Consider the following 23,876-nt stretch of genomic DNA (forward strand, 5'->3'; position numbering starts at 1 on the left):
TTGTTGGACTGTACGTGTGTGGATATTTCTCAACAAAAAGATTAAAAAAAGAGCTGGGAAAAAATTTGTAACAACTATAAAATACAGCCTATAAATTTAAATATTCATTCTCAACCATTTAATACCATGAAATGTAAGTCATTCATTCAATATGCTTAGGTAAAATTATCAGCCCCAGAACTTCTTATTTTAGAAATGAGGAAGTCTATATTTAACGAGATTAATACATATTTATTACATATGTATTATGTTCCAGACACTAAGAGGGTTACCACAATGAATAAGAAAGGTTTCAGACTTCAGTCTACTAAGAGAGAATGGCCCTTAAACAAATAACCTCAATATAATGCTATACCAAGGAACGAAATAATTAATGTACACCAGATGATTACAAAAGAATATAACGGGAACAAATTCTAAATAAAATATTTTCCCTTCTCAGTGAAATGGAATTTTTTTAGTTAGGATTAGTTTAGATACTAAAACTCAGCAAATAAATACTGAGATAAATTCCAATTTTAAAACTCTTCATTCTTCAAATGACAAGCTCTTTGTACTTCTTTGTTGCAAAGCCTGGCGGGATAACAGGATGCAGGCAGACTTTTAAATAAAAAATACTAAGTAGCCAAAAAAGCCAATATATGAGTCTATATTTCAGGAAAATTCAGAACTATATGCTCCTGAAGAATACTAAGTAGCCAAAAAAGCCAATATATGAGTCTATATTTCAGGAAAATTCAGAACTATATGCTCCTGAAGAGATCCTAATCACTCCATTTTAAGAGCAGTTCTTTGACCTCTAATTAACAAGTAATGGTTCTCCCTCTAGACTGCTACATAAGAGAGAAATGAACTTTGATTCAAAAATAAATGTCTCATTATGTCAGGGGTTTCCTTTTTTAAAGCAGCTTGGCCTATTCCTTAACTTCATAGGCAAGAATGGCAATGAATACACACTACATGCTGGTAGATATGATACAGGAAATTTTAAAAATTAAATTCAACAATTTCATTTAATAATTATGTAAGTGCCTTTGCTTCTTTGCTCAGATATAAAATGAGATTACAAAGTAATATAGTTGCATAAAAGCAGCCTTTCTTATGAGAATATCACAACCCCTTTAAAAAAGCAGCCTCTGTATATGTTCACTTTGGAGTTGTTTTCTAGAATCCTCTATCACTGGAATGGCCATATGTCCCAGTTTACCCAAGTCCTACTAATACCTGTTGCACGTGAAATGATTTAATACAACCCCTTTCATTCTCAGTATTATCCTCTTTTGGACAATAAGTTACAAGGACATTCTATCATCCACTTTCTGATTCCGAAAAAAGTCTGAAAATTTGTTTTGTTTTGTTTTTTCATTCTAGATGTAGGTTTCTATCATTTAACATCTTTAACACCTTTAGGGGAAAAAAGGATCTAAGTTTAACTACTCTGTCTCTGAGATCAATCAGCTCAAAATATTTTTTAATTTTACCATTTCTTCGCTCCTCTCTCCCCCTCATATTTCTTGTGAAAGGATACTTGTGTTCTTTAGCCTAGGAATATGAAAAAATATAGGATGTGGTTGAAGCATCTAGGTAGGAGAAGGGAAAAAGGACAAAATCAATACCAATTTTACACGATGAATACTTTTTGAAATTATCTCTCAAGGTAAAAATCAAAGAATTCAGTATAAGTATATAAAATAATAAACTAATGAAAGAATTTTTAACCAACACAACAGCGTATATATTTTTAAGAGTGTTCTCTTCAAATAATCATCTAGAAAAATACCTCAGTACTTAGAACATTTTTGGAATATCTATTTGGAAAGTATGTTTTAAGCCAATTTACAAAAATTTATCTCATTAACTTATAGATGAGCCTGCTTTATATTTCATTCTTTCTTTTACTAAAATTATTATTTTTATGAATAGGGCTCCAAGGTTGAGTGCCCTTCCCTGTTCTGCATCTCCCTGCCAAATCCCTGAGTCTTTTGATGTGCCATTTGCCCTAGGGTTATGCATCAACCATACTCCAACAGCTTTGAGAACAGGGGCTGAATATTTTTAACATTCTTGTAACTCTGGGGCCTAAAAATATAATAGACAATTAAGATATTTTGGATACAAATTATTTTTGGCTATTTCCAAAAATCAAATTCATTTTCAAAGGAGTACTTTTTATCTTTGAAGATCTTTAAAAGAACTGAAGGCAATTCCAAAATAAGGAACTCCAAAGATGTTAAGCAAATGACACATCATTTGTATAAATAATGTCCACTTTCCTTAGGAACTAGACAGCAGTCCTTTGAATATATAGGTTCTGCTATACTTGTTCAAAAAATTAGTCTTATTATCCTATAGTCTGTAACTCTTTAACCAACCGAAAAGTTCCAAATAAAGAAAAGACTAGGGTCCAAAATTAAATTGGCTACTTTTCATCAACACCTGGCCTTAAAAGTTGTTTCACTTTTTTAAAATTATCTAATTCTCCAGGTCAAGATGGTGGCTTAACAATGTGCGCATTTTAGTTCATCCTCCAGAACAACTACCAAATAACCAGAAACAGTACAGAACAGCTCCTGGGGCCACATCAGTGACCAGACACACAGTGTACCCCAGTCTGGACCAGCTGGACCAGCTGTGAGCCCCCACAGAACTGTGAGTTCCCAAAGCTGCTGCGGCTGGCGCCCCTCCCCCACAGGCTGCTTCCCACAGGGGAAATGAAAAGAACTTTACCAGCAGCAGGGACTGAGCACAATCAAACACCAATTGTGGAATTAATTAACAAATTCTGACTCCTAAACATAGGCCCCAGCTCAGGTGAACCTGGTCAAAGCAGAGGTTGCTCATTTTTGCCCCGTCACCAACGGGGCAGGACTGACGGAAAAAGGGGGAAAAAAAAAAAAAAAAAGAAGGAAACAGAGGTTTTTGTGGCTGTGTTTCTACAAAGGCTTGACTGCCTTTGGATACAGCAACAGGACTTCTCAGGCTGCAATTTCCCCAGGTGCAGGCAGAAGTGAGCTCTTTTGGGGGCTTATCTGGAATCTGTGCCTTCCCCAGGGGAGGGGTGAAGCCCAACTCAGGTGAAATCCCTCCCTCAAGGAATTCAGACACCAGGGCTTGGTAATTTGAAGCCATTAAAACCAGCCTACAACCTCTCTTCTGTCTCCACCATGCCCCCAGCCAAAGTTAAAGGTACTGCATCATCTTATGCTGGTGGGACCTGCAGGCAGACACGTACCACATACTGGGCAGGATAAGAAAAACAGAGCCCAGAGACTTCACAGGAAAGTCTGTCAACCTGCTGGGTCTCACCCTCAGGGAAAACCAACGCAGGTGACTCTTTCCTCCTGATAGGAGGCCAGTTTGGTCTGGGAAAATCCAGCTGGGGTCTATAATATCTAAGTAGACCCTCCTAAGGTTGGGAGGGAAAAGTCACCATACAAGCAGGGCAAGAAACAAGAAAACAAGAACTGAAAAATTCTCCTCTGTTAAACAAAACTTAAGCTAGAGGTCCAGATAAAGCTGAATGGAATGTCAAAGAACAGGTAGACAACAAATTCATCCAGCAAGAAAACCCTAGGTAAAAGAAGTGCAAGCAATCTCCAGAATAAACTAATTAAGGTAATTAAATGCCTAGACGCCAGCAAAAAATAACAAATCACATTAGGAAAATTGAAAATATGGCCCAGTCAAAGGAACAAACCAACAATTCAAATGAGATACAGGAGCTGAAACAATTAATTCAGAATGTATGAACAGACATGGAAAACCTCATCAAAAACCAAATCAATGAATTGAGGGAGGATATAAAGAAGGCAAGGAATGAACAAAAAGAAGAAAATGAAAGTCTGAAAAAACAAATCAGAACTTATGGGAATGAAAGGCAAGGTAGAAGAAATGAAAAAAACAATGGAAACCTACAATGGAAGATTTCGAGAGGCAGAACATAGGATTAGTGAACTGGAGGATGGAACATCTGAAATCTGGCAGAAAAAAGAAAACGTAGGGGGAAAAAATGGAAAAATATGAGCAGGGACTCAGGGAACTGAAAGATAATATGAAGTGCACGAATATACATGCTGTGGGTATCCCAGAAGGAGAATAGAAGGGAAAAGGAGGAGAAAAACTAATGGAGGAAATTATCACTGAAAATTTCCCAACTCTTATGAAAGACGTAAAATTAGAGATCCAAGAAGTGCAGCGTACCCCAAAGAGAACAGATCCAAATAAACATACTCCAAGACATTTACTAATCAGAATGTCAGAGGTCAAAGAGAAAGAGAGGATCTTGAAAGCAGCAAGAGAAAAGCAATCCATCACATACAAGGGAAGCCCAATAAGACTATGCGCAGATCTCTCAGCAGAAACCATGGAGGTGAGAAGACAGTGGGATGATATATTTAAATTACTGGAAGAGAAAAACTGCCAACCAAGAATTCTATATCCAGCAAAACTGTCCTTCAAAAATGAGGGAGAAATTAAAACATCTTCAGACAAAAAATCACTAAGAGAATTTGTGACCAAGAGACCAGCTCTGCAAGAAATACTAAAGGGAGCACTAGAGACATACAAAAAGACAGAAGAGAGAGGTGTGGAGAAGAGTGTAGAAAGGAAGACTATGAGTAAAGGTAAAAAGAAGGATAATTAGATATGACAGATAAAATCCAGAAGGCAAAATAGTAGAAGAAAGTACTGCACATGCAGTAATAACACTGAATGTTAATGGATTAAACTCTCCAATCAAAAGACATAGTCTGGCAGAATGGATTAAAAAACAGGACCCATCTATATGCTGTCTCTACTCAAAGGACATGAGGGCAAGGACACAAATGGACATTTACACACCAATGTTTATAGCAGCATTATTTACAATTACCAAGAGATGGAAGCAGCCAAAATGTCCATCAACAGAAGGTTGGCTAAACTGTGGCATTTACATAAGATGGAAAATTATGTAGCTGTAAGACAGAATAAAGTTATGAAGTATATAACAACATGAATGGACCTTGAGGACATTATGCTGAGTGTGATTAGCCAGAAACAAAAGGACAAATACTATATCATCTCACTGATATGAACCGACATTAGTGAACAAACTTGGAATAGTCTGTTGGTAACAGAGACCATCAGGAGATAGAAATAGGGTAAGATATTGGGTAATTGGAGCTGAAGGGATACAGATTGTGCAACAGGACTGAATATAAAAATTCAGAAATGGACAGCACAATATTACCCAACTGTAATACAATTATGTTAAAACACTGAATGAAGCTGCATATGAGAATAGTAGAGGGAGGAGGGCTGGGGCATAAATGAAATCACAAAGAAAGATAGACAAAGATTGAGATGGTATAATCTAGGAATGCCTAGAGTGTATAATGATAATGACTAAATGTACAAATTTAAAAAATGTTTTTGTATGAGGAAGAACAAAAGAACAACATTACTGCAGTGTGCTGAAAACAGATGGTAATTAATATTTTAAAATTTCAACTTATGTGTGAGACTAAAGCAAAAAATGTTTATTTGGTACAAATCTATACTTTGACTAGTGCATCTCCTAATATAACTTATGTAGATAGTTGGTTGAGCACCTTACGTACATGGAACTTTGTATAGGACATGAGATTTTGTTGGTTTGTCTAGGTGATGCCCTGATGAATCCCAGAGTGATTTGATCAGTGAGTGGAAAAGTATTTGCAAAGTTCCCTTCAGGGAATGGTGAAAACGGGGGAAAACTCAACTTCCCCAAGTTGAATTCTTGATATTCTCACAAGCAGTGTGGGCAACCAAAGCTATAGACTGAGCCCCCAGTCTTGGGGTTTGTTCATATGAAACTTAACCCCACAAGGGATAGGTCAAGCCTACTTAAAATTAGGCCTAAGAGTCACCCCCAGGAGAACCTCTTTTGTTGCTCAGATGTGGCCTCTCTCTCCAGCCAACACAGCAAGCAAACTCACCACCCTCCCCCTGTCTGCGTGGGACATGACTCCCAGAGGTGTGGATCTTCCTGGCAACGTGGGACAGAAATCCTGGAATGAGCTGAGATTCAGCATCAAGGGATTGAGAAAACCTTCTCGACCAAAAGGGGAAAGAGTGAAATGAGACAAAGCGTCAATGGCTGAGAGATTCCAAACAGAGTCGAGAGGTTATCCTGGAGGTTATTCTTACGCATTAAGTGGATATCACGTTGTTAGTCAAGATGTAATGGAGAGGCTGGAGGGAACTGCCTGAAAATGTACAGCTGTGTTCCAGTAGCCATGTTTCTTGATGATGATTGTATAATGATATAGCTCTCACAATGTGACAGTGTGATTGTGAAAACATTGTGTCTGATGCTTCTTTTATCTACCTTGTCAACAGATAAGTAGAATATATGGAATAAAAATAAATAATAGGGGGAACAAATGTTAAAATAAATTTAATGGATTGAAATGCTAGTGATCAATGAAAGGGAGGGGTGAGGGGTATGGTATGTAAAATTTTTTTTTCTTTTCTGATTTTGTTTTATTTTCCTGTTGTCTTTTTATTTCTTTTCTGAATTGATGCAAATGTTCTGGGAAATGATAATGATGATGAATATGCAACTATGTGATGACATTGTGAATTGCTGAGTGTGTGTGTTGGAAATGTTTGTGTTTCTTTCTTGTAATTTTCTTAATTAATAAAAAATTTTTTAAAAAGTAAGAAAAAAAAATTATCTAATTCTTCTCTCCTAGATTAGATTGTCAATCAATCACTGTCAAAATGCATCAATCCTGCTAAAATTTTAATTGTGTTCCAATTCTTCCCCTACGGTTTTCATAAAGAGTTTTTCCAAACATAGCATTAGAAGATTTATTATTAAAAACTGTATTCTGCCCTGTTGTAAAAATGACCTGATTTGTTTAAATTTCATCACAACTTCTCGTATAGGAAATTATAAAAATATCAATCTCTGTAACTAGAAGAGTAAATTTCTATATATCTTTCCAATAATCCATATCTGCTCCCTTTTTACCAGCAAATGGTTTTTTCAAGTATCATGACAATATTCGCATAGCTATAAAAATGCCAAAATCAAATTTTTATTAGACCTAGTTCCATACCCACAGTAAGATTTAAAAGGAAAAAAGAACACCATAAAATAAGTTTCAGTAGCTGAATTTAATTAACTTTAAATGGATAAATTATCCAATCGTTAGATGAATGGGTCTCAAGGGAGAGGAGAAAAATAATCACAGGTAAGAGAGACTGCTGCATATTTAGTTTTAAAAGCATAAGCTAATTATAGCTCATTTATTAGAAAAGCGCCACTCCTTAAATTCCCATGGTCACAAATTAGTGAGATTTAACCATTCTGAATTAAGACTTTCATGGAATCTGTTTCCTGAATCCATAGATTCCTAAGAATTCCAATAATAAGAGCTAAATTCTATGGGGAAACTACAAGTATCTGTTATTTCCGGTGTTCATATTGAGCCATGGTTTAAACACCACCCCATTACTAACCTACTACATCACTATGAGTCACCTAAAAACAAGAATTTCCTCCTTTGTTTAAAAACAAGACAATCTGAACCCAAGTAACAAATGATAAGATACAAGTTTAGACAACTTTACTTTCTGTAGAAAACACTTGACAGCCTTGAATAAAATCATACTACTATTCTTAGAGTTTTACTGTTTTTCACTGCTATTGTTACTTTTAAATTTTAGATCCTCAAGACAAAACTTTCAAAGGGTACATCCTTGCCCATTTTAACATGCAAAATAAACACATCTTCTAAGAAAAGGGGCACTCTCTTCCTATATGGCATTGCTAAGGGTACGTATGCTCTATTTATGTCTTACTGAATATATGATTCATTATATTTGAATAACACAACTGGACCCATGTAACCCAGTCCCACAATATTTTAAGCAACCAAAGTATATTATTCAAAAATTGTACAAAGATTATCATATCACTATATACATAATAAACACTTTTGTCAGGGGCATAAGATCTTATGAGACATATTTGTTAAAACTGTGAAACAGATCATATATAATTGTTTATGGCTGGTATAGCTATAGATGAAAATGATTAACATCCTAATGAATAATTCCCAGATAAATTTTTTCATTAGGGCTTTCTGACATCTTGCAGACTACTTAATATCCCTTTGCCCTTTGAAAACTTCACATAAAAAAACTGAAAGGGAGAACTTTATTCAGTTGTGCGATTACAAATTAAAATATTCTTCTGTAGGAATGATATACGTTGCCATACACTAGAAAATCTGCAATCAATTCCTACTAAAGATATAGTACAGGGTTTTCACTATAACAAAAACTCTCCTGAAACCACCCAAAAGATGAGCTATTCTGACCTTTATTCCAAACTCTGGAAACAGTTTTCATAATAAAACGAAGTCAAAGTAGTAAATTTTCCAGTCCTGAAATCCCATGAATGCCTAAGAAGCAATACTTATGAATAAGTCCCAAGATTCCAAAAGTAATCAAGAAACCTCCTGGAATTCTTATGTAGAAGTGGTAGGGAAAAATCAATGCACGGCATCCAAATTCCCCAAGCAAGAAACCAGGATTGTGATTCAATAGTTTCAGCAACAAGGTAGGCTTATACCACCACAGCAATTACTGGTAAAAGGTTCAGGGTTCTGGTATCCTAGGCTATCAAGCCAGAATTTCACAAAAACATCAGATGTAACAGGTGAGGGATGATGTTGTGGGACACCTCAAGGAGACTATATTTAGGAAAGCTAAATACAGACTTTCTCTACAAACAGTTTCAAGAAATGAAAAACCTATTTTCAACTGCCCAAAGACTATTTCTTGTCAATTCTTTGAACAAATGATATAAATGAAGGGCCAAATTATTTTTTTAATTATTGAATTGTGACATTGAGCATTAAATTGAGACTCACATGCCCAGTACAAAATGTACTGTATCTCTATCTAAAACAAAATTTTAAATAGTTTTAATATTAGCTGTAGAAAATCACAAACTTCACTTCTCATTATTTTCAAATTCGTTTCATTATACAAAGATGATTATGCCAATTTAATATTGGGTATATTGTATACAACTTCTCATAAAGCAACACATCAGAGAGTAATACACATTTCCAGCAATTCAGTAAAGACTCAAATATATCACCTATAATAAATATGCATAGGAATCCAAGCTATCATAATTTTTAAAAATTCAGTTCTATGTATGTACTAACAGTACAGAAATAAGCAAATAATTAAATCTACTAAGCATTAGTAATCACTAGCAGTTACTGAACATACTCTCTCCTACAGAGCCAGATACTGTGCTAAGCATCTATTCAGTTTTTTCATGATAGCAGAAAACAATCCTGTAAAAAAAAATTAGAATTATTCCCACTTTACAGATTAGGATATCGAGAGTTAGAAAAGTAAAGTAATTTTGCCTACTCACAAATCTAGTAAGTGGTAGAGCTGGAATTTTAACTCCAGAATTTTGGCTTTAAGGCCTTATGTCAATTTAACCACTATGCTACAATCCTGCCTACTTCCTAGAAAACAAGTACTTAGGATATAAAATCATTATTAAATTGGCCAGAGAAGAAAACTGGCCTTTCAGGTCTGGATTTGGCAGAGTAAAAAAATACACTGATGGCCAGTATATAAAATATTTTATTTTTTAAGCAATATAATTAAGAAAGTTTTAGCAGCATTAAAAAACAAACGCTCCATTATTTCAATATCACTGTCACACTGTCTACTATCTTAAAGAAATTTTGCTCTTAAATTCCAAAATGGTATTTTAGAAAGTCAGAAATAAATCAAGCAACAAAGGCAAAAATCACAATGAGGAGGGTATTCTGCAATACTGAAGGCTAAGAAATTCCTATCTAACAAGGCCTTTGCTCACTGATGACCCATATAGTTTACAAAATAACATTTTTGTACATTCAAATAATTTTTCCTTCATCTTTGAATTTAGAACTATATAATCTAATTCTATATTCTAAGGTTTCACTTAAGAGCCCAGAAAACTATTACAGAAAGATTATTTCTAACCAGAGACGCACTGATGTGGTTATTATTTCAGAATAGTGATCCATAAGTAAAATACAAAATAAAAAAGTTCAAAAATAAGTGGGGGGTGGGCCACAGTGGCTCAGTGGCAGAGTTCTTGCCTGTCATGCCAGAGACCCAGGTTCAATTCCCAGTGCTGCCAAGGTAAAAAAAATTTTAAAAATAAATGGGGAACTTCAGTATATTAGCACAGTGAAGAAAGAGTAAAACACAGTACCTAAACTGTCCAATTTCCTAAATCATACGTTCAAAATAAGTCAACTTGTCTTTTAGAAAGTGAACTTAGAGCAGCTTAAATCAGATGGTTACATCAGTACTTGAGATAACAGTCTGTGCACAGTAGGGACTTAAAAATTTTTGCAAATGAATGTAATCCAATAAAGGGCAAAAGAATAAGGGAAAAGAAAAAGTACAAGCCCAGGTCCTGCTAAAACTTAGTCTTCCTCCAAAAGTGCCTTGAATTTCCTGAAAGACAGCTAGAAATAAATCAAACACAAATTTGGTGAGCAACATCTCTATTTCTAATTTTCAGCACACTAGCATTCTCAACGAGCTCATGCAACGGAGAGGTCTAAATTTTCTTTGTTCCTCTAAGGTTTGTCATTTTGTGCTACAGCTATAGTTATCTATAAAACAATTATCAAAAGCACGAAAAAGGGTGGACAATGGTGGCTCAGTAGCAGAATTCTCGCCTGCCATGCCAGAGATTCAGGTTCAATTCCCAGAACCTGCCCATGCCAAAAAAAAAAAAAAAGAGAGAGAGAGACAGAGAGAAAAAAAGCACAAAAAAGACTTCTTGTGGTTTTATTTAATAAAATAATCTTTTTGTTTAACCTTAGACATTATGATCTCACAAAATAGTGTTTAAAGTGAAATCTCCTAAGAGTATTTTCTTTTTCCTAAAAGTCCTGGATTTAATTTTCAAGATTCTGTATCATGCAACAAAGTTTTATAGCCAAGTATTGGAGTACCTAAATTTTTTAGCCACACCTTGCCTAAAAAGACTTCCTTTAGTCAGTACAGTTCCCTTTGATATTTAATTGAAAATCACATAATCAGCATAACAATGGTCAGAGTTGAGAAAGTTGTAGCTTATACAAACAGACTCAGAAGATGAATTAAAATATTGTGCTCATAGAAACATAAATGTATATTATTTCAATACTTTCTTTTTCTAGGAAGAAATAAGTTACCCTTATTTTCTGATAGGGTTCAATAATAAAAACTGTAATCAAAATGCAACCAAAATTATGGAACTGTTAAGCTTTACCACCAAGGAAACCCTGGATACTGTGCATTACATTAGGGACACCCAAATCAATAAGCCAAGCCCTTGATCTTGAGGCTTCCTCTTGTGAAGCTTATGTATGTAGTAGAGCAGCTTAGCCTACCTATAGGTATACCTGAGAATCACCTCCAGAGGGCCTCTTTTATTGCTCAGATGTGGACTTCTCTCTAAGCCCAACTCTGTTAAGTGAAACCATTGCCCTACCCCCAACGTGGGACATGACATCCAGGGATAAAAGTCTCCCTGGCAGTGTGGGAGATGACCAGGGATGAGCCTGGTCCTGGCGCCGTGGGACCAACAATGCCATCCTGACCAAAAGGGGGAAAAGAAATGTAACAAGTTATCAGTGGCCGAGAGAGTTCAAATAGAGTCAAAAGGCTACACTGGAAGTGACTCTCATGCATGCTTCAGTTAGACATTGCTACCTACCAGAACTTGCCAACCCCCAACTAAAACCATTCCTGCCAATCCAAAAGAATAGCTGGTGCATTTTATAAGATTCTACAAGATTCCATGCACTAGGGTAACTCTCCAAAACTACAACCTCCAGATGGGTCCCTGGACCAGAAATACAGAGGGGCCAGCCTTTCCAGAAAATCAACTAGTTCCATTCCCCATCCCATATTATCAACAGCCCCTTCCAACATGAAAAAGTTAGAATGGGAATGGCCCAAATACCCTTATAGAGTGGGAGAAAGATCAAAGGTGATGCTGGAGCTATACAGACAAGATAGGGTTTAACAAATGAATATGAGTGCTGAATCATTACACTCATTTTTCTTTTGGCCTCCAGTACCTTAAGAGCAGCTAAATCTCTAAATTCGTTCTAAATCTGTTCTACAACTAATTGTTGTGATGTACTTTGTAATTTATTGCTTTTATGTATATTTATTATTTAATGAGAAGGAGGAGTTTAACAGAGAAGATAGGATTTAACAAATGAGTATGATACTGAATCATTATATTGATATTCCTGCTGGTCTCCAGTGTTTTGGAGCAGCTAGAAGAAAAAAATGAAAAGTCATGGAACTATAACCCATACCAAACTTTAAAATCTGTTCTATCACTTCTTGTTGTACACAGTAAGTACTTGGAAATTTATTGCTTTTTTTGTATATATGTTCTATTTCAAAACAAAAAAAGTTTTAAAAAAAGCAACCAAAGTCTGAACTAACTAACTCTTTTTTATCATATGTGAATTCATTCTGTTGCTTTGGAAATGTACCTTCTAAAAGCTGCATTCAATTTCAACTGCAAACTGCCTGGTATGGCTGGATTAGAGAGATAATCACCCTCACCTACTGCTTCCTTGTACACAGATATATTTAAACCCATGAATACTTTCAGTGTCTTCATATTCCCAATATTTAAAAAATATCTGGCAATTTCTGTCCTATTTTGCCACATGACATAATAGTCTCAATCATTAAAAACACCAGCACTATCTAAGATTTGACTACAAAAACTAAGGTGACAGCTTGCAATGATCTGTTCTACCATACAGCAAAACATCCAATAGATTAATATGCTGGCAAGCCTGACCTAGTAAATTAATAAATTCTCATGGGAAGGAGATTTTTAAAGATTACAGTGCATTAATCTTTCAATATGATGCTCCAGGGTCATTACAAAATCATACACTACATACGTTGCTGTAGGGATCAGCAACCAGACCAGAGATTCTCCAATTTAAAATATAGAAGAAATGGCAGCCATTATTCCTCAATTATTTATTGAGTAAAAAAGAAAAAAAGGTAAAAGATAAAACTAACCTCTGAAATAGACTACCCATTTGAAATACATTGTCATAAATTACCATCCCCTTAATAACCAAATAACAACCCTAAATCACCATAGTTACAAGAATGTAACTATATTACATACATGAGTTACATAGTTACTCAATACTTTGTGAGTGTATGCTTATTTGGCGCCAGGTATGGTACTAATGCATTCTCTCATTTAATATTTCCAACTAATCCCTATGAAGGTTGCACTATTATTACCTTTATTTTTACATGTGGGTAAACTAAAACTAGAGCAATTCAGTGACTGTTCAAGTCTAATAAGTTGTAAAGCCAAGATTCAGATTCAGGCAATTTCCAGACACAATACTCTTTTTTTTTTTTTTTTTTTTTTTTTTTTTTTTTTTTCACCCATAAATATTCTTTTTTTAATTAATAAAAAAAAGAATTAACAAAACAATTAGAAATCATTCCAATCTACATGTACAATCAGTAATTCTTAATAACATCACATAGTTGCATATTCATCATTTCTTAGTACATTTGCATCAATTTAGAAAAAGAAATAAAAAGACAACAGAATAAGAATTAAAACAATAATAGAAAGAAAAAAAAACAAAAAAAACAAAAACAAAAAACCTATACCTCACATGCAGCTTCATTCAGTGTTTTAACATAATTGCATTACAATTGGGTAGTATTGTGCTGTCCATTTCTGAGTTTTTATATCCAGTCCCGTTGTACAGTCTGTATCCCTTCATCTCCAATTATCCCTTCTCTCCTTTTTTTTTTTTTTAATTAACGGAAAAAAAGAAATTAACCCAACATTTAGAGATCATACCATTCTACACATGCAATCATTAATTCTTAACATCATCACATAGATGCATGATCATCATTTCTTAGTACATTTGCATTGGTTTAGAAGAACTAGCAACATAACCGAAAAAGATATAGAATGTTAATATAGAGAAAAAAATAAAAGTAATAATAGTAAAATCAAAACAAAACAAAACAAAACAAAACAAAAACCTATAGCTCAGATGCAGCTTCATTCAGTGTTTTAACATGATTACTTTACAATTAGGTATTATTGTGCTGTCCATTTTTGAGTTTTTGTATCTAGTCCTGTTGCACAGTCTGTATCCCTTCAGCTACAATTACCCATTGTCTTACCCTGTTTCTAACTCCTGCTGAACTCTGTAACCAATGACATATTTCAAGTTTATTCTCGAATGTCCGTTCACATCAGTGGGACCATACAGTATTTGTCCTTTAGTTTTTGGCTGGATTCACTCAGCATAATATTCTCTAGGTCCATACATGTTATTACATGGTTCATAAGTTTATCTTGTCTTAAAGCTGCATAATATTCCATCGTATGTATATACCACAGTTTGTTTAGCCACTCTTCTGTTGATGGAGATTTTGGCTGTTTCCATCTCTTTGCAATTGTAAATAATGCTGCTATAAACATTGGTGTGCAAATGTCCGTTTGTGTCTTTGCCCTTAAGTCCTTTGAGTAGATACCTAGCAATGGTATTGCTGGGTCGTATGGCAATTCTATATTCAGCTTTTTGAGGAACCGCCAAACTGCCTTCCACAGTGGTTGCACCCTTTGACACTCCCACCAACAGTGGATAAGTGTGCCTCTTTCTTCGCATCCTCTCCAGCACTTGTCATTTTCTGTTTTGTTGATAATGGCCATTCTGGTGGGTGTGAGATGATATCTCATTGTGGTTTTGATTTGCATTTCTCTAATGGCCAGGGACATTGAGCATCTCTTCATGTGCCTCTTGGCCATCCGTATTTCCTCTTCTGAGAGGTGTCTGTTCAAATCTTTTTCCCATTTTGTAATTGGGTTGGCTGTCTTTTTGTTGTTGAGATGAACAATCTCTTTATAAATTCTGGATACTAGACCTTTATCTGATATATCATTTCCAAATATTGTCTCCCATTGTGAAGGCTGTCTTTCTACTTTCTTGATGAAGTTCTTTGATGCACAAAAGTGTTTAATTTTGAGGAGTTCCCATTTATTTATTTCCTTCTTCAGTGCTCTTGCTTTAGGTTTAAGGTCCATAAAACCGCCTCCAGTTGTAAGATCCATAAGATATCTCCCAACATTTTCCTCTAACTGTTTTATGGTCTTAGACCTAATGTTTAGATCTTTGATCCATTTTGAGTTAACTTTTGTATAGGGTGTGAGAGATGGGTCTTCTTTCATTCTTTTGCATATGGATATCCAGTTCTCTAGGCACCATTTATTGAAGAGACTGCTCTGTCCCAGGTGAGTTGGCTTGACTGCCTTATCAAAGATCAAATGTCCATAGATGAGAGGGTCTATATCTGAGCACTCTATTCGATTCCATTGGTCGATATATCTATCTTTATGCCAATACCATGCTGTTTTGACCACTGTGGCTTCATAATATGCCTTAAAGTCAGGCAGCGCGAGACCTCCAGCTTCGTTTTTTTTCCTCAAGATGTTTTTAGCAATTCGGGGCACCCTGCCCTTCCAGATAAATTTGCTTATTGGTTTTTCTATTTCTGAAAAATAAGTTGTTGGGATTTTGATTGGTATTGCATTGAATCTGTAGATCAATTTAGGTAGGATTGACATCTTAACTATATTTAGTCTTCCAATCCATGAACACGGTATGCCCTTCCATCTATTTAGGTCTTCTGTGATTTCTTTTAGCAGTTTTTTGTAGTTTTCTTTATATAGGTTTTTTGTCTCTTTAGTTAAATTTATTCCTAGGTATTTTATTCTTTTAGTTGCAATTGTAAATGGGATTCGTTTCTTGATTTCCCCCTCAGCTTGTTCATTACTAGTGTATAGAAATGCTACAGATTTTTGAATGTTGATCTTGTAACCTGCTACTTTGCTGTACTCATTTATTAGCTCTAGTAGTTTTGTTGTGGATTTTTCCGGGTTTTCGACGTATAGTATCATATCGTCTGCAAACAGTGATAGTTTTACTTCTTCCTTTCCAATTTTGATGCCTTGTATTTCTTTTTCTTGTCTAATTGCTCTGGCTAGAACCTCCAACACAATGTTGAATAATAGTGGTGATAGTGGACATCCTTGTCTTGTTCCTGATCTTAGGGGGAAAGTTTTCAATTTTTCACCATTGAGGATGATATTAGCTGTGGGTTTTTCATATATTCCCTCTATCATTTTAAGGAAGTTCCCTTGTATTCCTATCTTTTGAAGTGTTTTCAACAGGAAAGGATGTTGAATCTTGTCGAATGCCTTCTCTGCATCAATTGAGATGATCATGTGATTTTTCTGCTTTGATTTGTTGATATGGTGTATTACATTAATTGATTTTCTTATGTTGAACCATCCTTGCATACCTGGGATGAATCCTACTTGGTCATGATGTATAATTCTTTTAATGTGTTGTTGGATACGATTTGCTAGAATTTTATTGAGGATTTTTGCATCTGTATTCATTAGAGAGATTGGTCTGTAGTTTTCTTTTTTTGTAATATCTTTGCCTGGTTTTGGTATGAGGGTGATGTTGGCTTCATAGAATGAATTAGGTAGTTTTCCCTCCACTTCGATTTTTTTGAAGAGTTTGAAGAGAATTGGTACTAATTCTTTCTGGAACGTTTGGTAGAATTCACATGTGAAGCCATCTGGTCCTGGACTTTTCTTTTTAGGAAGCTTTTGAATGACTAATTCAATTTCTTTACTTGTGATTGGTTTGTTGAGGTCATCTATGTCTTCTTGAGTCAAAGTTGGTTGTTCATGTCTTTCCAGGAACCCGTCCATTTCCTCTAAATTGTTGTATTTATTAGCGTAAAGTTGTTCATAGTATCCTGTTATTACCTCCTTTATTTCTGTGAGGTCAGTAGTTATGTCTCCTCTTCCATTTCTGATCTTATTTATTTGCATCCTCTCTCTTCTTCTTTTTGTCAATCTTGCTAAGGGCCCATCAATCTTATTGATTTTCTCATAGAACCAACTTCTGGCCTTATTGATTTTCTCTATTGTTTTCATGTTTTCAATTTCATTTATTTGTGCTCTAATCTTTGTTATTTCTTTCCTTTTGCTTGCTTTGGGGTTAGCTTGCTGTTCTTTCTCCAGTTCTTCCAAATGGATAGTTAATTCCTGAATTTTTGCCTTTTCTTCTTTTCTGATATAGGCATTTAGAGCAATAAATTTCCCTCTTAGCACTGCCTTTGCTGCGTCCCATAAGTTTTGATATGTTGTGTTTTCATTTTCATTCGCCTCGAGGTATTTGCTAATTTCTCTTGCAATTTCTTCTTTGACCCAGTCGTTGTTTAGGAGTGTGTTGTTGAGCCTCCACGTATTTGTGAATTTTCTGGCACTCTGCCTGTTATTGATTTCCAACATCATTCCTTTATGGTCCGAGAAAGTGTTGTGTAAGATTTCAATCTTTTTAAATTTGTTGAGACTTGCTTTGTGACCCAGCATATGGTCTATCTTTGAGAATGATCCATGAGCACTTGAGAAAAAGGTGTATCCTGCTGTTGTGGGATGTAATGTCCTATAAATGTCTATTAAGTCTAGTTCATTTATAGTAATATTCAGATTCTCTATTTCTTTGTTGATCCTCTGTCTAGATGTTCTGTCCCTTGATGAGAGTGGTGAGTTGAAGTCTCCAACTATTATGGTATATGAGTCTATTTCCCTTTTCAGTGTTTGCAGTATATTCCTCACGTATTTTGGGGCATTCTGATTCGGTGCGTAAATATTTATGATTGTTATGTCTTCTTGTTTAATTGTTCCTTTTATTAGTATATAGTGTCCTTCTTTGTCTCTTTTAACTGTTTTACATTTGAAGTCTAATTTGTTGGATATTAGTATAGCCACTCCTGCTCTTTTCTGGTTGTTATTTGCATGAAATATCTTTTCCCAACCTTTCACTTTCAACCTATGTTTATCTTTGGGTCTAAGATGTGTTTCCTGTAGACAGCATATAGAAGGATCCTGTTTTTTAATCCATTCTGCCAATCTATGTCTTTTGATTGGGGAATTCAGTCCATTGACATTTAGTGTTATTACTGTTTGGATAATATTTTCCTCTAACATTTTGCCTTTTGTATTATATATATCATATCTGATTTTCCTTCTTTCTACACTCTTTTCCATATCTCTCTCTTCTGTCTTTTTGTATCTGACTCTAGTGCTCCCTTTAGTATTTCTTGCAGAGCTGGTCTCTTGGTCACAAATTCTTTCAGTGACTTTTTGTCTGAGAATGTTTTAATTTCTCCCTCATTTTTGAAGGATAATTTTGCTGGATATAGGAGTCTTGGTTGGCAGTTTTTCTCTTTTAGTAATTTAAATATATCATCCCACTGTCTTCTAGCTTCCATGGTTTCTGCTGAGAAATCTACACAAAGTCTTATTGGGTTTCCCTTGTATGTAATGGATTGTTTTTCTCTTGCTGCTTTCAAGATCTTCTCTTTCTCTTTGACCTCTGACATTCTAACTAGTAAGTGTCTTGGAGAACGCCTATTTGGGTCTAATCTCTTTGGGGTGCGCTGCACTTCTTGGATCTGTAATTTTAGGTCTTTCATAAGAGTTGGGAAATTTTCAGTGATAATTTCTTCCATTAGTTTTTCTCCTCCTTTTCCCTTCTCTTCTCCTTCTGGGACACCCACAACACGTATATTTGTGCGGTTCATATTGTCCTTGAGTTCCCTGATACCCTGTTCAAATTTTTTCATTCTTTTCCCTATAGTTTCTGTTTCTTTTTGGAATTCAGATGTTCCATCCTCCAAATCACTAATTCTATCTTCTGTCTCTTTAAATCTATCATTGTAGCTATCCATTATTTTTTCTATGTTTGCTACTTTATCCTTCACTTCCATAAGTTCTGCGATTTGTTTTTTCAGTTTTTCTATTTCTTCTTTATGTTCAGCCCATGTCCTCTTCATGTCCTCCCTCAATTTATCGATTTCATTTTTGAAGAGGTTTTCCATTTCTGTTCATATATTCAGCATTAGTTGTCTCAGCTCTTGTGTCTCATTTGAGCTATTGGTTTGTTCCTTTGACTGAGCCATATTCTCAATCTTTTGAGCGTGGACAGTTATCTTCTGCTGCTGGCGTCTGGGCATTTATTCAGATTTCTCTTGGTGTTGGACCCAGCAAGGTTGTAATATTTTTCTGTGAAATCTCTGGGTTCTGTTTTTCTTATCCTGCCCAGTAGGTGGCGCTCGTGGCACACGTTTGTCTGCGGGTCCCACCAGTAAAAGGTGCTGTGGGACCTTAAACTTTGGAAAACTCTCGCCGTCCTGGGGGTTCGCTAGCCGAAGCGGCTTGAGCCGGCCCGGGGTCCGAACGCAGGGAGGGTTGCTGGTCGCCGCAGCCAGGGAAAGAGCCCGTCCGAATTTCCTAGTCGGCCCTGGGCAACAAGCGTGGCGGGAGGGCGCCAGCGGCAGCGGCCCGCCCGAGAGAGTGCACGTTCCCCGGGAGTCACGGGGTCACCGTTCTCCGCGGCCTGGGGGTTTCCGATCCAGTTCTCTCAGTTGGTCCGGGGGCTGCGCGTGGTGTGGGCGCCAGTCGCCTTGGTTTCAGGGGACCACCTCTCCAATTCTCCCAGCCGGCCCGGGAAGGGGGAAGGGAGTAACTCCGGCCGCTTGCCACCCCGCCCGGTAAGGCCCGCGCGCCTCGGCGATCTCACCCGAGCTGCTTCTCTCAGCCAGCCAGCCGTTCCAGGATGGGGTACGCTGTCTTTTTTATCTCTGTTGTGGCTTTGGGCGCTTTCTGTATCATTTCTACTCCCCTAGTAGGTGTCCTGGAGAAGAAACTAAGATCCGCGCGTCTTACTAAGCCGCCATCTTCCCAGACACAATACTCTTAACCACAATATTAGATTGGTTCATATTGCTATAGGTATTTTTGAAGGTCTAAGAACAGAGGAATGAAAACATTTCCAGGATCTCCCCAGCTCCATATGGCCTTTATTAGAAAAAATGATAGATACTATTTTAATTCTAAACCAAATCACTTTCTCACACCCCAAGGAATCTGCTAATCCTTAACAGATTAAGATATGTCAAGACACCACTACCCCCAACTCCCTTCCTAATATTCAGTCACAAATTAGTGTGCCTTCAAGCAATCTGGGGAAAAATAGGTCAGCTAATATTAGGGTCATCACCGTCCCCCCCCCAAAAAAAAAAGATATGTCAAGAGATATTAACATATGGTTTCATCTAATTCCTACCTGAGACATGGTAATTGTAACTATGAAGAGAGGTCTCTTCCAAACTGTTGTTTCTATAAAAACATCTGAAGCAGCAAGGGAAGATCCATTGCTCCAATGAGGAAGCTGCCCAGAGATGTCATCCCTAAACTTCAGATATTTTTGTTCTTGTCATCTAGCATGGCATATTTATCCCACAGACATGGACTTTCTGACATAAATATGATTCCTTACAGTCTCCTATCTGTCCAAACCAATAAAAAAGTATACAGGGTTTTTGTTTTTTTAAAGTGGGGGGAAATGTAAGAATAAGAGAGGAAGAACAGGTAGAGTGAAAGGCAGTACCTAAAAAGATACACTCTCCAAGAACAGAAAACTCAGTATTTGGCTAGCATGTCTTAGACTATACCTTACAATAATCACCCTGCAGGGGAAAAAAAAATGCTTCTAATTGTAAATGGAGAAGAAATGGATTAGTATTAGAAGTAAAAAACGTATCTTTCATTTTCCTAGCTGCAAAAATATTTGCTCCTCCAGCTTTTCAAATAAGTTTCTTCTACATTTCCTGTCCATTATCCCCTTGAGAACTGTGGTCTTCTTCCTGTGGACACACTTGGTTTATGTCTCTCCTCTTGCACTCACCATAATAAGTTTTTGATTACAGATGTTTAGTTTGTAGCTGTCCCCTCTTCCTCATGGACATGTAAATTCTCAAAGGCAAGGATAATGTCTCAAATTTCTGCTTAACTAAGTTTATCAAGCACCAAGGTATAAGCAGCAAAATGACTCAGATTGTAGTGATTCAAATGAAAACAGTGCAAAAGTGAAGCTAAATGACTAAACACTAGAAGCGATCAAACATTACCTAGACACGGAGACAAATTCTAAAAGAGATAACCAGGGTTTAAATCTTGTTCTGCCATTCCTAGCTCTGGGAACTTTGACACCTCTCTGAGATCAGTTTCTCCATCTGTAAAATGGGAGTAACAATAGTAATCCCTGCAGATGGCTGTTGGGATGCATGTTTATAGCTGAGCCCAGTGCCTAGACACAGGAAACACTTGAAACAGGTAACCATTATTAGGACAGTTAAACTTTTAGTATACCTGCCCATAATTCCACATTTTAACAAATTCACTGTAAGGAAAGTCAACAGAATATGAAAACACATACGTTTCAATAGCAAGCTTCAGACCCCCTGAGCCCGTCTGTGTCTTTCTTTCTTTATTCCTTTCTTTTTTTCTCATCATTCCTTAATATCCTTCGAGCTCCGTTTCAATAGGAAGCAACACACATACACACTATACTAACTATATACTAACTATAAAAGTAAGGGCACAGATGCTACAATTCAGAAGAAATGATCATATCTTTATTTCTTCAACTCCATTTTTTGCACTTTACACCCCATCAACACTGTATTACTTGTGGTTCGCAGCATACATGTTAGTTCTAGCCCTGTGCCGTAAAGTCACGCTTTTCACTCTTTGTAGAATATTTTCCTTTCTCTTGCTATCCACCCCTAACCTTCTATTTGTTGGTCAACTCTTACTCTTTAAAGATAAACTCAGAGTCCTTGTTCACCTTTCTCTTCCTCAGGGCTTATATATGTTGTGATTCCTACACCGAAATTTAATTACTTATTTAATACCATTCTTTCCATTTATACTCTACAATTCCTGAAGCCACAGACTGGCTACAGATCCCAGTCATGCCATTAATGAGTGAATAGACAGATACTCTCAGAATCAAGTTCCATGCAGTACACAAAAAGGTACCAAATTACCTCCCCTCCTTTTTTTTTTTTAAACAGAATCAAACAGATCTATAAAACTAGGTTGGAAAGCAGTTCACTATCCCACCCCAACTTGTTTCTACACAAATCCTCTCCCACTCAGTAAGTGAAATATTTCACCCTGCTTTCAGGAAGTCTAGGGAGCCAGGGTGCCTTTTACTACTTTTCAGGACCAAGAGCTCCAGGACCAGACTTTCCCTTAACAAATGGGAAAATGAGAGGCACGCATGTGCTGCTAAGCTGGGCAAGAAAAAGCAAGGAAGTTTGTAAAAGTTTCTGAAAAGGATTCAGTGCTAAGAGCCAGAAGAAAAGAATAGATGGGGTTACCTGCACAAAATAGCATTCAGTAAATATTTACTAATTACCAAGTGTCCTTACTCCTCTCCCATGTATACCTCTAGCACATTTCAGGTTGGGTAAAGGGTCTTATCAATAAACACATTGTTTTTTGTTTGGTTTTTGACAATAGTTCCCCTACTACAGCTAGATGCTTTTGAATGAATGAACAAATAAATGAAATAGCACAGACATCTGAATGTCTACAATGGGCCTGGCTCTGCTGCAGCTAACACAGTAGGCATTTAATGGGAAAACAATAAAGCCCTAAACTACTGGAACCAGGAGTGATGTTTAATGGTATCACATAGGAAGGCAGTGTGGGTTCCAGACCTCTGCCTAGTGGCTTTTTCAGATTAGACATAAACTGGAATTTGCTTCCTCTCATTTAATGTTTGATAGAAAGGACAAACCCTGAAGATACTTTTTGAGTAGCAAACAACCCTACTCATGGAAAACGTATCTAAGTAGAAAAATAATGGGAAGAAAATAAAAAAAAAAAAGACTTTGAATTGATGGCATTAAACTTTTTAACAACTGTACATCAAAATGAATAATAAAACAAATAAAATTGCAAGTGAAAAACTGGGGAAGATAGTTGCAACATAAAAGAAAAGGTTACTATTTTTAGTATATAAATACTTATAAATTAATACATAAAAAACAAGTACTCACAGAGAAACCTGGAAAAGCATGTGAGTGACTTACAAAACAAGAAATATGTTACATAATAGCAAATATTTCAAAAAATGTTTTATCACACTGCCTAAAAATATATATAGATTAAAACATAAAATCCCAATGACTAAGAGGAGTTCTAAGGTCAGAATGCAGACCGACAACCTTGAGCAATTCACTTTATTTCTCTCAGACTCAATTTTCTTTGTTAAGTAGAGATAATAATATCTATCCTAAAGGAGTAATGTGAAAAGTAACACAATGCGTGTACGGTACTCAGCACAGTGCCTGGTACACAGTTAACACAGCTACACTATGATAAAGGGAATGGATGATGATGACCGATAGGGCTGATGAAAGTACAATGAAGCAGACATTCTCATACACAGCTTGTAAACAAAGACTGATTCAGCCTTTCTGGGGTACAGTTTGGCAATATGTATCAAAAGCCTTAAAGGCTGGTTATATCCTTTGGCTTCTGGGTATATCTTTCTATACTTAAAAACAACAGAAGAACTCAAAATGGAAATGGTTACTAAATATGACTATATTCATAAACCATCCATTGATCCATGTATCAAATATTTTGGAACTCTGATAATATAAAAACATACAAATGGAGATAGCCCATGGCTTTCAGGATAGTTGGGGAGAGAAACAATCAAATAACCGATTAAGGCGATAAGGGCCACAATGGAAAGAGTGTCATGGTGCGCACGAAGGGGCACCTACCATAATCTGGGAGTGGAGTCAGGGAAGCGTCCCAGAAGAAATGACATTTAAGCTGAGACCTAAAGGATGAGTAG

General features: G+C 36.3%; 1 protein-coding gene across 8 annotated transcripts in view; it reads right to left on the bottom strand.

Annotated features, from left to right (window-relative positions):
• SSH2 (slingshot protein phosphatase 2) overlaps positions 1-23,876 on the bottom strand; it is a 412,119-nt gene that overhangs the window by 311,553 nt on the left and 76,690 nt on the right. The window contains exon 1 of one of the 8 annotated variants that reach the window (XM_077165404.1): positions 1,482-3,691. The exons of the other annotated variants lie outside the window; for them this stretch is intronic. Within the exon in view, the coding sequence (XP_077021519.1) occupies positions 1,482-1,484 (3 nt within the window). The 5' untranslated portion in view covers positions 1,485-3,691. Of the gene's footprint in view, positions 1-1,481; positions 3,692-23,876 lie in introns of those variants that run through there. 8 annotated transcript variants of the gene reach the window in all.

This window comes from Tamandua tetradactyla, chromosome 6, assembly GCF_023851605.1.
Source record: "Tamandua tetradactyla isolate mTamTet1 chromosome 6, mTamTet1.pri, whole genome shotgun sequence".
In the NCBI taxonomy this organism is placed as follows: Eukaryota; Metazoa; Chordata; class Mammalia; order Pilosa; family Myrmecophagidae; genus Tamandua; species Tamandua tetradactyla.